We start from the raw sequence: 15,387 nt of genomic DNA on the forward strand, positions 1-15,387 counted from the left end.
ATGATGCCATAGAAATTGGAATAAATGGCAAGAGTTTCTGATATTGTTCAATATTCAAGATGTAACTTTCGTTATAGAGCTGGATGAAAATCACCAACAGTGTTTTAACCAGTATTAGCAATATAGAATCACTGAAGCATTGGGTTGAAACAAATCTTAAAAACCCGCCATCTCTATCCTGAATCTACATATATAAACACAATAACACTATACTTGTATCAATAAGATCACTATATAAGACTGACGCTTTGTGGCAGGCTCTGTGGTGGAGCAGGTTAAGCCACTACCTGCAGCACCAGCACCCCCTATGGGCGGTGGTTCAAGTCCCAACTCCTGCATTTCTCATCCAGGTCCCTACTAATGGCCTGGGAAAGCAGTGGATGATGACCCAAGTCCTTGGGCTCTGCACCCATGTGTGAGAACTGGAAGAAGCTCCTGGTTCCTGGCTTCAGCCTGGCCCACCCCAGCGTTATGGACATTTGGGTACTTAACAAGCAGATGGAGGATCTCTAACTTTGCCTTCCAAATAAAATAAATAAATACTTTAAAAAATTGATGCTTTAAGTGAATTCTCTCTTGTGGTAGGAGCATTATGACTGTTGATTTAATTATCACGTGCCAGTAAAACAATGATCCTCAAACTATGTCCTATGGAACTCTAGTGATCCTTGAGATCTGCAATCATGTGTAATGATAAAATCTTTCTCAGTTGTACAACTTCTCAATTTTAAATTTCTATAATAATTGGTTTCAAACATTTAAAAACGATCACTGTTTCATATAATAATCTATTAGAACCTGAGATTCTAATTTAGTATATAATTAAAAATTATTTTAAAACATTTAACATGTTTTAGATCACATGGGCAAGGTGAGACTCCACATCACATATCTTATGAAATAATCAGTATTAACCATTGCTAATGATTAAAACTACTCTTTCCTGAGGAATCTCCAAACTGACTTCCATAGTGGCTTTACCAGTTTACATTCCCACCAACAGAGGGTTAGTGTCCCTTACAACCCAGCCATCCCACTCCTTGGAATTTACCCAAAGGAAATTAAATTGCCAAATAAAAGAGCTGTCTGTACCTCAATGTTTATTGCAGCTCAATTCACAATAGCTAAGACCTGAAATCAACCTAAATGCCAATCAATAATAGACTGGTTAAAGAAATTATGGGATATGTACTCTATAGAATACTATACAGCAGTAAAAAAAATGAAGTCTGGTGATTTGCAAAAAAATGGAGGAATCTGGAAAACATCATGCTGAGTGAATTAAGCCAGTCCCAAAGGGATAAATATCATATGTTCTCCCTGATTGGTGACAACTAACGGAGCACCAAAAAGGAAACCTGTTGAAGTGAAATGGACACTATGAGAAACAGTGACTTGATCAGCCCTTATCCTGACTGTCGAGGAACAACTTAATACTTTATCCCTTTTAGTATTTTTTTTGTTCTACTTAATATTATTGGTTGAACTCTTTAATTAACACACAATTATTCTCAGGTGTTTAAATGTAACTGAAAAATGATCCCTGTTAAATATAAGAGTGGGAATAAGAGAGGGAGGAGATGTACAATTCAGGACATGCTCAATTGGACTTGCCCCAGACAGTAGAGTTAGAAATGTGCCAGGGGATTCCAATTCAATCTCAACAAGGTGGCATGTACCAATGCCATCTCACTAGTCAAAGTGATCAGTTTCAGTTCATAACTGATCATAATCACAGGATTATGAGTCAAAGGGATCACATAAACAAGACTAGTGTCTGCTAATACTAACTGATAGAATTTTTAAAAGGAGAGAACAATCCAACATGAGAAGCAGGATACACAGCAGACTGGCAGATGTCCTAAACAGCAATCTGGCCTCAGAATCAGCCCTTAAGGCATTTGGATCTGGCTAATAAGCCCATGAGAGTATTTTAGGCATGGAAAGCCAAGACACTCTGGCCAAAAAAAAAAATAATAAATAAATAAAAATAAAATGACCTAAATGAAAGATCTCTGTGAGATCCCAGTGGAAAGAATGGGCCATCAAAGAAGGAGGTACCTTTCTCTGAAGGGAGGAGAAAACTTCCACTTTGACTATGGCCTTGTCTAAAGATCAGAGATGGCAAACTTAAAAGGCTTCCATAGCCTTGGCAACTCATGACAAGAGCCTCGGGTGATTACTGACGCCATAAACAAGAGTGTCAATTGTTAAGTCAACAACAGGAGTCACTGTGCACTTACTCCCCATGTAGGATCTCTGTCCTTAATGTGTTATACTATGTGATTTAACGGCATAACTAGTACTCAAACAGTATTTTACACTTTGTGTTTCTGTGTGGGTGCAAGCTGTTGAAATCTTTACTAGTTGATCTTCTGTATATAAAGATTATTGAAAATGAATCTTGATGTGAATGGGATGGAAGAGGGAGCGGGAGATGGGAGGGGTGCGAGTGGGAGGAAAATTATGGGGGGGGGGCATTGTAATCCATAAGCTGTACTTTGGAAATTTATATTTATTAAATAAAAGTTAAAAAACTATTCTTTTCATAAATATAAAAAGTCAAATAAATTAGCCCCAATGAAAGTGTTAAACCAAATACTAAAGTAATCCTTCACAGAACTGCATAGGCAGTTTTAAGTTAGCACATTCTTTGTTTGGTCATCATTTAATATCCCCATGCCTTCAACAGGGAGCTTAAACTCATGTGGTCCATCTGAGCTGATTAAAGTTATTCTGCTATCACTAAGACATAACACAGAACATTTATTTTACGTCTGTTCATGTATTTAATATCCCTAATTATATCCTTTGAATGTTAATTATGAATCATTTCTTGATGTAATACAAGTTAAAACTCTAAAATAACCCAAACGTTACCAAAGGAACATTAGATTTAACTGGCAATTATTCCCCTTATTAAATATTTTCCTGATCATAAAGTGATTAGAAGTGAAAAGGACAGAAGAAGAGCAATACCTAATATGTCCTGACGGTGCCCATTATTTCAAGTTACTGTTGCCAGGAGTGTGATTTTCCACTATAGAGATTGGTGGACAGCAAAGCATTCCATGCTTAAGTCTATATTAGCCACACCAGAATCCAATTATCATGAAGTACCAATGCTTACTTCTATATATACACACATATAACAAGGCAATTTCAAACAATTTGGAAAATAATGGAATTAAAAGACAATTCACATTTTCCACAAAGTTGCTGAAAACATCTCATATGTTTGTATGTGTTTAAATGAGAGATATAGTTGTGTTATGGAGTCTGGGCTACCCTAATACTAGTGTATTTAAATAATGCACTAAGTTCTTTAAAAAAAAAAAAACAGTAAAAACTTATTTGAAAGTCATAGTTACAGAGAAAGAGGGAGAGACATTTGGTGGTTCACTCCCCGGATGACCTCCGGAACCATGGCTGGGCCAAGCCAAAGCCAGGAGTTTCTTCAGGGTTTCCCACATGGGTGGTAGGGGTCCCAAGCATTTTAGCCATCTTCTACCACTTTTCCATGCCATTAGCCGGGAGTTGGATCAGAAGTGGGGCAGCCAGGACACAAACAGCAGGGACAGGAGCCAGTGCCCATATGGGATGGTGGCATCACAGGCCATAGCACTGGCCCCTAAGTTACTCTTTTTTTATTGTTTATTCATTATTATTCTCTTGGAGAGCAATATTGAAAAAGTTAATAACATCTTTCTTCCCCCTTCTCTCCCAGCCAGTTATGATATACTTTCAGACAATACCTATAAGGCAATCAGAAATTTGAATATAATTCTCATATTGTCTCCCCATCTTCTCCCACTTGTTGGTTGCGACATTGAGTCTCTGTTTTCCGAGCATGGAGACCTTCCACACAATTGCTCCACCACAGCCACTGTTCAGTGTCAGTTCTTGAAGCTCATTTGTGTGGAAGGTTCACCACCCTTCCCTGTGTCAGCCTCTACTGTACTCCGTCTGCAGTACATTCCTAAAGAACGGCTCAGGAAAACAGTATCTATGGTTTTCTTTTCACGTTGTTAAGGATTTTTACATTGAAAAATCATTTTGGCTGGACTCACACTTCGACTTCAATTCTCATTTTCTTCCTTTGAGCTTCTTAAATACATCACACCATTGCTTAGTCAGAAAGCATTGTTGTTCAAATGTCTGATGACAATTTTATTTACTTTGCCTTAAAAGTGATTTGGGGCCGGCGCCGCTGCCCACTAGGCTAATCCTCCGCCTTGCGGCACCGGCACACGGGGTTGTAGTCCTGGTCGGGGCGCCGGATTCTGTACCGGTTGCCCCTCTTCCAGGCCAGCTCTCTGCTGTGGCCCGGGAGTGCAGTGGAGGATGGCCCAAGTCCTTGGGCCCTACACCCCATGGGAGACCAGGAGAAGCACCTGGCTCCTGCCTTCGGATCAGCGCAGTGTGCCAGCCGTGGCAGCCATTGGAGGGTGAACCAACGGCAAAGGAAGACCTTTCTCTCTCTCTCTCTCACTGTCCACTATGCCTGTCAAAAAAAAAAAAAAAAAAAAAGTGATTTGGTCTTTGGTCTTTTAGCCTGGATTCAAAGGATTTCTTCCTTATTACTTTTAAATTTAAATGGCCTTCTTAGATGATCTTTCTGGCTGATTAGGAAGTTGACTGTGCTGGGGAGCCAGGTATGCATGATGCCTTTCCAGCAGGTAGTTTCAGGCAAGTGTAGTTGAGCTATTAGTTTTAAATATTCACTTTTCTGCTGCTTTGGTTTTCTTTCTGAGCCTTCTGATACAAGTACATTGTTCTTCCTTCCTCTCTCCAATATCTAGCATCTCCCATGTCTTTTTCAACTCTTATTTCATTTTCTTTGGATTTTTGAAGGTTATCATATTTCCATCTTCTATTTGGTTGATGTGCTCTGGTGTTACTTCTGATTCAGTCTGTACTTCTAAAACTGATTTTTTTTATTGTTTAATTTCCTCTTATCCTCTTTCAGCTCTCTTCAAGTCCTTCTTCTGTATTCATCTTATTTTTGAGTTTATAATGTATGCTATTCTTTCATACAGTCTCTTATTTTCTGAATCTCTTTCAATTCACTTAAAAATACTGGATAATGGCTGTGAGTCTGTTTATCTGTAGACCTTTATTACAAACACAAGTCATTCTGCTCCCCAACCACTCTCTTTATTACATATAAAAGTACATATGCAAATGAAAATTATACATAATTAACAATTATAATTGTATATGCCCCATAAATTAAATTACATGAATAAATTATACATGATTATAAATAACTACTTACCTATGATAAAATTATAATGACTACAGGCATAAAGGTTCTTAGGGAAAAGAGGGAGCGCAGGTTTTTCAGCTTTGGCTTTCTCCTGTGTTCCAAAGAAGCACCGTTTCTCATTTCATGACATCTATTGGTTCTGCCCTACTCCCCTCCTTTTGGCTGCTCCTTCTCTATTTTTTGTGTCCATCATCCCTATTCAACCTGGGTTCTATCCTCTCTAACTTCTCTTGGGAAAAGAGCTCAGTCCTAGCTGGGAACCTCATGTGGTCAGTTACAAAAGTCTGGAGAAACAAAATTGCTCTGGTAGCATCCATCCTTCCCCGCTTCCTTGGCTCCCTGCTGGAGCTGGCTGACCTGTTCACATTGGCACACCATGCTTTCCGGGGGTACATCTTAGGCCTCTTGAGAAACAACAGACTCATGCTGCCTTTCTTCCACTTGCTCCCATACACTTCCTACTACCATATGAGGGGATAACTTGCCACCTTGGTGTTTTGTTTTGTTTTGATACTGTATTCTCTGTGGGTTTGGGGCTTTACAATTTTCATGGTCCTGCCTATTTTTCTTTTTTAAAGATTTATTTATTCATTTGAAAGTCGGAATTAAATAGAGAGAGGAGAGACAGATAGAGGGGGAGAGGGAGAGGGAGAGGGAGAGGGAGAGGGAGAGGGAGAGGGAGAGGGAGAGGGAGAGGGAGAGGGAGAGGGAGAGGGAGAGGGAGAGTTCTTCCATCCTCTGGTTCACTCCTCAATTGACCACAACAGCCAGAGCTGCCTCTATCCGAAGCCAGGCGCTTCCTCCAGGTCTCCCATGTGGGTGGAGGGGCCCAAGGGCTTGTACCATCTTCCACTGCTTTCCTAGGCCATAGCAGAGAGCTGGATTGGAAGTGGAGCAGCTGAGACTCGAACCGACGCCCACGTGGAATGCCAGCACTGCAGGTGGCAGCTTTATCTGCTATGCCACAGCACCAACCAAGGTCATGCCTATTTTTCTGTGGAAACTCAAATAAATGAAAGAGTATGCCTCCCTGATAAGATCATTTTTGCCTAAATTTTCAGTAACTACAGGGCGGATCTGCCTGAACAGGACTAGATCCTAAATGCAAAAACTCAACTTCTCAATTATATAACATACAGACTAAGATGAAAAGCCATTCACATCAGGAGCACACACAAAGCATTCATAATGATGAATTAGAAATAACCCATCAAAACATTCCATCTGATGTAAATGTTTTTATTTTCTGCAGGAAAATCTATGCTTAAATTATGAACCACGCTCTTTGAGGCAGACATCAGCCTGAATAAATATCCTAGGAACAAGAAACATAGCCTTCTAAACAATAAATCCCATCTTTGATTAAAAGATTCTGTAGCTTAAGATATTTCTGGGATCATTTCCAGAAGCACATATAAAATTTACAGTGTCTGACTACTTACAGCCAATAATGGTTCTGTTCTCCCTAGCTTTACGATAAATGCAGGAGACACCAATTCAAGAATAAACGACCATATTCTATTCTCTACCAGTGAAAGTCAAACCCAAATGTGTCCATGCTATTCCAGTTACACCCAGGTTTACAACTTTAAATGTGAACTAGAGATCTAGAGTTTTGACTATTTGTTACTGTACAGAATTGAAAGTCTATCTTATAAAATATAATTATCCTATTATTTCCCTTTCAAATAAATAATCCACTAAATTATACTAGTTTAAGACACTGTGCTTTGGGACTCAAAAATAAAACAAACGAGATGCCTCTAATCCTGTGGGTGTTCAGAGGCTGGCATTTGTACCTAGGATTCCACACACACATGCATTCAGAATGAAAAGGAAGTACAAATATTACCCAGAATTAAGCCCCACCAGCCGCATAGTAGAAGCACAGATACACAAAACACTTAAGAACCACAGAGGGGAGAATCTAGGGCATTTCAAAAAAAGAACAGAGACTGAAGCAAGCTGGATTTCAGCAGACATAAAAGCACAGGAAGGATATACAAGGCAGAATTAACAAAGACAAAGACAGATATGAGTAAAACTGACATATTAGGGGATCCCCTAGCAGTCTGAGCTGCATAATGGAAAAGATTACATTATAACAACGGAAAAACACAGCTCATATTGGTCTACTGAACTTTAATTTTATTTCTAATCTGATGCTTAATCTTGGTATCTTATCTCCAATGCAAATTTTAAGATAAATTAGAACTGTGTAAGATAACATGAAAATAAAAACAGATAAATTGTTCATTTCAACTAATCATCAACAGTTACTAAAGTCCTTAAGAATCCCTCCTAGGAATTAAACAATTTCAATGGATGCCTAAATCCTACTTCAATGCTTGGCTGTTACATGAAACACCTATTATAGAATGGAGATGTTAATTTTTAACATTGGAAATCAGCTGTTACATGAAAGGACCAAGAGAACAATAGCTAACACAGTGTTTCATATGTGTAAAATCAAAACCAGCTAAATGGCCAGAATAGTTCTAACTACTACTACAAAAAAAAAATAAAAAATCACAGGGAAAATTACAATTATTAAAATGTTCGATAATAATTTTCAAAATCAACACATAACATAGCAAGTTGTACAAAAGGTACTTAATCAACAAATATCAAATTAAAGTAATCCTGTAGAAAGCTATAAAATACATAGTATTTTGCTATAAACTCTTATAATATTAATAATGCTGTCTGGTACCAATTATTACTATAAAAATCATGTCTGTACCTTGCTCAATTTTTTATTAACACATAACATTTAACATATTTATGAGGTACAATGTGAAATTTTTATTCTAATGAGATTGTATAATATAAATAATGAATCAGAGATTGAATCAAAAGACCTAGATATGAGAAAAGTGATTAGTAACTCTGTTGCTCCAAGTTGCATTGAGAATTTTAATTATAGACCTTGACTTTTACTAGGTTTTCGATTTCCTCATGTTATAAGGTAACTATTAATTCTCTTACTGAAACCATTAATTGACAGCATATCTGTCAAAGTGCTTGCCCAGTAAAATAAAAAGTATTCCACAAAATATTGTAAAGTTGAGTATCTTCTAACTAATTTCCTACCCCCAGGGGCATATTTTCTCTTTCTCTTTGTTGTAATGTATCAGCAACTCCATTCCTCACAGCATGTTCTACCATGGCTTCTAGTAGCAAAAAGTAACAGTCCCTACTCAGATTGATCTCAGAGAGCACCTTCCAATTAGCCACCCTACATCTACTATTCCTCTTTCTACACGTGCTAATCCATGTAATAACCAAATAATCTTTTAAATATCAACTCAAGCAGCAGAACTCACTTGGATCCAATGATCATAGCCTCCCCACACACTAGGAAAGAACCTTACCCTGTAGCTACTTCCTGGAAGGCCCTCCACAATCTGGTCCTTCGACCACTTGTCCTCATTACAGTCACTTCATTCGTGTTGTGGCAGCTGTAGTGGGCCCCTGGCTCTTCCTTAAACACTGTGTGAGCGTTGCTAACTCCAGCCCTTGCATCACCTGAATACTCTGTGTGGAATGTTCAAGAACTTAGCACTGCACACTTCCTCACTTCATTCCACCTGCTCAAACGTCACTGCCACAGGAAGGTCTTCCCTTCATACTGTTTCTGAAAGGGTCAATCTGTTCCTCATCACTGTCTACTCTGCTTTTCTTATCAGTTCTGAAATTACATCAGCTACTCATTGCTTACTTTTCCACTAGATTATAAACATCATAAGGCAAGGACTTCATTGTCCTAACAGCAGTATTCCAGTTCCTTGAGTGCATTAAGGGCTCAAAAATTTTCTTGATGGTGAAAATATTTTTCATACACCGTTAGGTTCATATACTGTGTGCTCCACAGAAAATAGTAGAGTACGCCTAAATAACTAGTAAAAATTGAGTGTTCTACCTTGGAATTGGAAGTAGACTCCAAGAAACAAAGTCTGTTGCCAAATCCTTCTGCTGCCAAGCATAGCTTCTGTTGTTCTTTGTGGATGGTTGCGGTGCACTGCAGAACCACTTCATCATCCTGCAAAGAGAGAGAAAAAGAGAAAAAAATGAGATTTGACATGACAAGATAGTTCAAATCAGATTCAGAAAAACATGATTTAGGTGCATTTGAAAAATCTGAGCCAAAAGAAAGAGCCCAAAAGTAAGAACAGCTGTCAAAACATATATATATATATATATATATATATATATATATATATATAGAATCAATCCCACATTTTATTTGAAAAAAAAAAAAAATCCTGTGGGAGACACAGGAAAAGCTACCACCACTCCAGGCCACGTAAAGTTTTCTAATCACTATTACTGATCTCCAACACACCAGTGTGGCTAACAGTAAAATAAAGCGTCTCATGCTAGCACTCTCACATCCCACTTTAGTCATCCAAATAACCAAGAAAGTGTCTTATACATTCCGAAGACATTAAATATCATTAAGAATGGAATGAATTCTAATAGCTAGCTTATCAGTTATTCCAAAACTAACACAGGAGAGCAAGTCAATAGCAGAATTTATGTATTCAAATTGACTGACAAAGTCATCTTAGTTCAAGCACACACTGGCTACGTGTTCATATTTCAAATAACCATTTAGAAAAGGAAAGGCCAGGGGCTGGCACTGTGGAATAGCGGGTAAAGTTGCCGCCTGTAGTGCTGGCATCTCATATGGGTGCCAGTTTGCGTCCCGGCTGCTCCACTTCCAATCCACCTCTCTGCTGTGGTCTGGGAAAACAGTAGAAGATGGCCCAAGTGCTTGGGCCTCTGTACCCACATGGGAGATCGAGAGGAAGCTCCTGGCTCCTGGTTTCAGATGTTGTGGCCATCTGAGCGAACCAGCAATGGAAGATCTCCCCCACCCCCCTGCCTCTGCCTCTCTGAAACTCTGCCTTTCAAGTAAACAAGCAAATCTTTTAAAAAGAAAAAAGAAAAAGAAAAGGAGGGGCCAAGGGAATCCAAGATGGCTGAATAGAGAAAAGATGTGCTAATTCTGACTAGGGTAAGATAACAGAAGTAAAGGAAGTACATTTGCAGGGGAAAGTTGGAGAGATGTTTGCAGTGGAAATTCTACAGAAAGAAGAGAGATGCCATGGATCAGCATGGAAACTACAAACAGCAGCAAGGACACCACACATAACTCCCAAAAGCTGTGGGCTGGAGGAGATGCTGGCTTCCATGGATCAGCATGGAAACAGTAGAAACAGCAGCAAGGACACCACACACAACTCCCAAAACTGGGGGCTGCAGGAGATGCTGGCTTCAGAGAACAAAGTGAGAGCAGACAGTGAAAGTCTGTGCCACTGCTAAAATTGTCTAAGGGAGAATCTTGCAGACCACACTGACTTTGAGTCTGGCCAGGAGCCCCATTGGAAGGCAGAGTAATCACCTAATCCAGCAAAGGAAAAGCACATTTCTTTTTCCCCATCTCCCCACAAGGGTGCCTGGTGGGAAGCAGGTACTACCTTAACCCCAGTGGAGGCTGCAGTGGCTCTCTCGCATGCAATCAGGAGACTTTACCAGAGGGAAAAATCCATGTTTTCCAGTGCCTTTGAGTCTGGCTGGGTGGGCTGACAGCAGGCTGGGCATGGACACCCACTTAGGATTTTGAGAACATCCCATCCTCTCAACATATTATGGACTCTGGGGCTCAAACTGTGAAGACAGAGACCCACAGGCAGCTGGCTTGAGGAACCTATCTGTTCTGTGTATGGGCAGTTTGAGTGGAGAGGGTATCTTCTGAACCCTGTGACTATGAGAGCTTTGTGGGCAGTGACTGTGGGAACCCTGTACCTGCAGGGGGTAACGGGGGTAGGTGGGTCTCTGGGCACTCACTGTGTCTGGCGTCAGATTTGGAGGTCCCTGAGTACCTGGAGTGGGACACTGCAGAGTGTTCCATGCTCACACTAGGGGCTGCACAGATCCTTTGTGGGGTTCATGTACCAGCCAGGGTGAATATACAGAAAATGTCATGGCTGAGAAAGAACTTGTAAAATCATATTGTTCATAACAGTTACAAAAATTTCAAACACCTTGGAATTAAGTTAACCAAGGAGGTGAAAGGTCTCTACAATGAAAATTACAAAACATTTAAAAAGAGCAAAAGAAGACACACACAAAAAATAGAAAAACCTTCGATGTTTGTGGAATGAATTAGTCTCATCCAAACATCCAAACAACCAAAAACAATTTACAGATTCAATGTGATCCCAATCAAAATACCAATGACATTCATCTCAGATCCAGAAAAAAATGCTAAAATTCATATAGAAACACGAGATCAAGAATCAACTAAAACAAAGGTGGAGGCATCACAATACATGATTTTAAGACATAATGCATAGCAGTTACAATCAAAAAGTCCTGGTACTGGCAAAAAATAAACAAGTAGACCAATGGAACAAAATAGAAACTCCAGAAATCAACCCATGCATCTACAACTAACTGATTTTTGACAAAGGAACTAAAATCAATTATTGGATCAAGGACAGTCTCTTTAACAAAAGGTGAGGGAAAACAGTCTCTGCATGCACAGGTATGAAGCAAGATCTCTACCTTACACCTTACATGAAAATCCACTCAAAATGGATCAAGGATCTGAATCTACGACCTGATGCCACCAAATTACTACAGCAGAAATTTGGGGAAACTCAACAAGACATTGGCACAAGCAAAGACTTCTTGGAAAAGACCCTAGAAGCAAAAAAATTAGACAAATAGGATTGCATCAATCTGAGAAGCTTCTGCACCACAAAAGAAACACTCAGCAGAGTGAAGAGGCAACTGACAGAATGGGAGAAACTATTTACAAACTACACAACTGATAAAGGATTAATATCCAGAATCTAAAAACAGTTCAAGAAACTCAACAACAACAAAACAAACCAGTTAAGAAGTGAGAAAAGGTCACAAAGAGGCATTTTTCAAAAGATAAAACTCAAATGGCCAAGACACATGAAAAAATACTCAGGTTCACTTGCCATCAGAGAAATGCAAATCAAAATCACAATGAGGTTTCAATGGCTGTCATCCAAAAATCAAAAAAACAACAAATGCTAATGAGAATGTAGAGAAAAATGTACCCTAATACACCATTTGTGGGAATGCAAACTAGCACAGCCATTATGGAAGATAATATGGAGATTCCTCAGAAATCTGGAAAGAGACCTACCATATGATCCAGCCACCCCACTCCTGGAAATTTACCCAAAGGAAGTGAAATCAGCATATAAGTAAGTTATAAACCTCCATGTTTATTTCAGCTCAATTCACAATAGCTAAAATATGGAATCAAAGCAGATGTCCTTCAACCAATGACTGGATAAAGAAAATTTGGTTCGTGTACACTATGGAAAAGTACTCAGTTGTAAAAAAGAATGAAATCTGTTTTTAGGAACAAAACAGATGCAAATGGAAACCATTCTATTTAGTGACATAATCCATTCCAAAAAAAGACAAATACCATGTTTTTCCTGATCTTTGGTACCTAATAGCATACCAAAAAAATGTAATGTATATGAGTGAAATCAAAGTTTTCAGAATTATTGTTTACAGCCCTTGTCTCTACTGTTGTGGAACAGTGTTTTTTTTTTCCTTCTTATTATTATTTGTTGTATTCTTTCCTTACTGGAGGGTTAATCTTATGAGTATAAAATAAACTCAAAGTATGTCATTGAAAAGTTTTAAAAAAGATTAAGAAAGGAGGAGGAGTTGAAGAATAGGAGCATGGTTGGGAGGGAAGGAAGGGTGGGAAGTATCACTATTCTCCTAAATCTATATATATGAATAACATAAAATGTGTTCACTTTACATAAATAAAAATGTAGCAGCTAATGTTGTAGCTTAGGGAGTAAAGCTTCTACCTGTGACCATGGCATCAGAAAGGGGTGCTGGTTTGTGTCCCAGCTATTCCACCTCCAATCTAGCTCTCTGGTAATAGTCTGGGAAAAGCAGTGTAAGATGGTCAAGTGCTTGGGCCCCTGCTACTCCTGTGGGAGACTAGATGAAGATTCTGGCTTCTGGCTTTAGACTGGCCCACCACTAGTCATTGCAGCCACCTGGAGAGTAAAGCAGTGGAGGGAAGCTCATGCTCTCTTTCCCTCTCTGTAACTTTCATTTTCAAATAAATAAATAACTGTTTAAAAAATAAAAAAAAATGTATAGAAAGACCTTTTGTTCAATCCTATTACTGGATCCCACTGAATTAATTATAGGAAATACTGTACAAAGGAAAAGACAATAAGTAGGATGACCAGTATTTTTTAAAATAGCACAGACTTTACAATATGCAAAATCAAGACTCCCATTCCAGCTCTACCTCACATGAGATTATGGATCTTTGGCCAGGTATTGAATCTCTGAAGTGATTAAGTGAGAAAGTACCTTATACAATGACTTACATACAAAAACCAGTACCTAGACACTAAATAAGTGGGAAATAGTCATCATTTTTAATAAAGCATCACAATTTAACATATTCTAAGTACCAAATGCCTTAAAAATCCAACCATTTATATTTTGACATTTCAACATCAAAGGAACAGAAGGCCACACAATAGAGTAGTAAAAGAACAAATATATTAATCAACCATTTTTAGACTCAGACTTAAAAGGTACAAACAGGTATATCCCAGAAGTTCTTCATGCAGATAGAATGGTAGATAAGGGTAATTATATTTGATTAATCGTCAAAAGCAGAAAATAAGCTTCTTTTTTGATGTATCAAAGGATATACTATATTAATTGAAAAAATACAATCCCAATTTGCATTTGACACTTTTATCTTTAGATTGATGCAGATTCGCTGTTATTTTCTATATGAAAGTAGCAATACTTAATAGATGGCTTAAAGCTCCAGCCAGACACCAAGTCCAATTTTTTAACAACCACCTCCTAACTGTCCCTCTAGGAACTCATTAATTTCCAGTGAGCATTTAATTGTTTTACTTAAAAAATCATTAGCACCCAAAATAGTTATATTTTCATATAATGAGTACATCTGAATGCAAATTCATGTTCAGCATGGCTATAATAAAAAATCATGCAGTGTTTTTGGAGTTTATATAACCTGCAAGATCAAAGTTACATGCATGTATTTTCAAAAATAAAATGCACCCAAATAACCTTGTCTTTTAATTTCATCTTCCCATGAACTTTTTGAAGTCCTTGTGGTGTATGCCTACTCTAGCACTAGTTTACTTAATACTCAGTATATTTCCTTGTGATACAAAGATTATCCATACATGTTCAGATGAGAAAATAAGATGCAAAGTAGCCTGTTACTCACAAAGTGCTCATCATACATATTTCCATAAATTGATCATTAAACTTAACTTACCTTAATAAAAGCCTTCAGCCCCATAGGGCTTCTGGAGACTCAACTGATTGTTATCCCTAGAAGTATTTCTCATTCTTTTATGCACATCCCACCACCCACGGATCCCAGTAAAATGTAGACTACAATTCTATACTTCTTGGTTGGGGCTCAGTCTGCATTTTGCACAAGCTGTCAAGGATGAGAGCCACACTATACAGATCTAGGATCCAGAATAGGCTCCAGAAAGAGTAAGGAATACTAGAATATTTATGAGTAGTTTCCTTTATGACTTTGGAGACAATCAACAGTTGAATGTTAAAATAAGTCTGTGCATTATGGACAAAATCAGAACTCACGTACAGATTCCCATCAATATGTAATATATGCTATATATGTAAGGAAGGGAATGAATATTAAACTAGGCTACCAAATGTAAAAGACCAACCTACTTATGCAAATTTCCTGGTTCAGTCCTGGCTGTGGTAGCCATTTTGTAAATTGATCAGGATATGGAGGATCGATCTCTCTCTCTTTCTCTGTCACTCTGCTTTCAAATACATAAAATACATATTTTTTTAAAAAAAATATGCTGAGTGGTTTTCCACACTACAAACTCTTTTTCCAAGGTACTTCATCTTGCAGTCACACCACCAATCTGACTACTCTGTGCCTTGGTACAACCCTTTTAGTGGCTTCCCATTGCTCTAAGGATAATGACCCAAAAAATCCAAGTCAGCAAGGCCCTGCACTGCATGGTCTTGCACCAACAGGCAGCAAACAACCT

At 38.4% G+C, this 15,387-nt stretch overlaps 1 protein-coding gene across 2 annotated transcripts in view; it reads right to left on the reverse strand.

Annotated features, from left to right (window-relative positions):
- RYR2 (ryanodine receptor 2) overlaps positions 1 to 15,387 on the reverse strand; it is a 772,754-nt gene that overhangs the window by 549,337 nt on the left and 208,030 nt on the right. For both annotated transcript variants that reach the window (NM_001082757.1, XM_089311247.1), the window contains 1 exon segment: positions 9,192 to 9,311. In NM_001082757.1, coding sequence (NP_001076226.1) covers positions 9,192 to 9,311 — 120 coding nt within the window.

The sequence above is a fragment of the Oryctolagus cuniculus genome, chromosome 13 (genome assembly GCF_051225735.1).
Source record: "Oryctolagus cuniculus isolate XC-2025 breed Fujian yellow rabbit chromosome 13, ASM5122573v1, whole genome shotgun sequence".
Lineage (NCBI taxonomy): Eukaryota > Metazoa > Chordata > Mammalia > Lagomorpha > Leporidae > Oryctolagus > Oryctolagus cuniculus.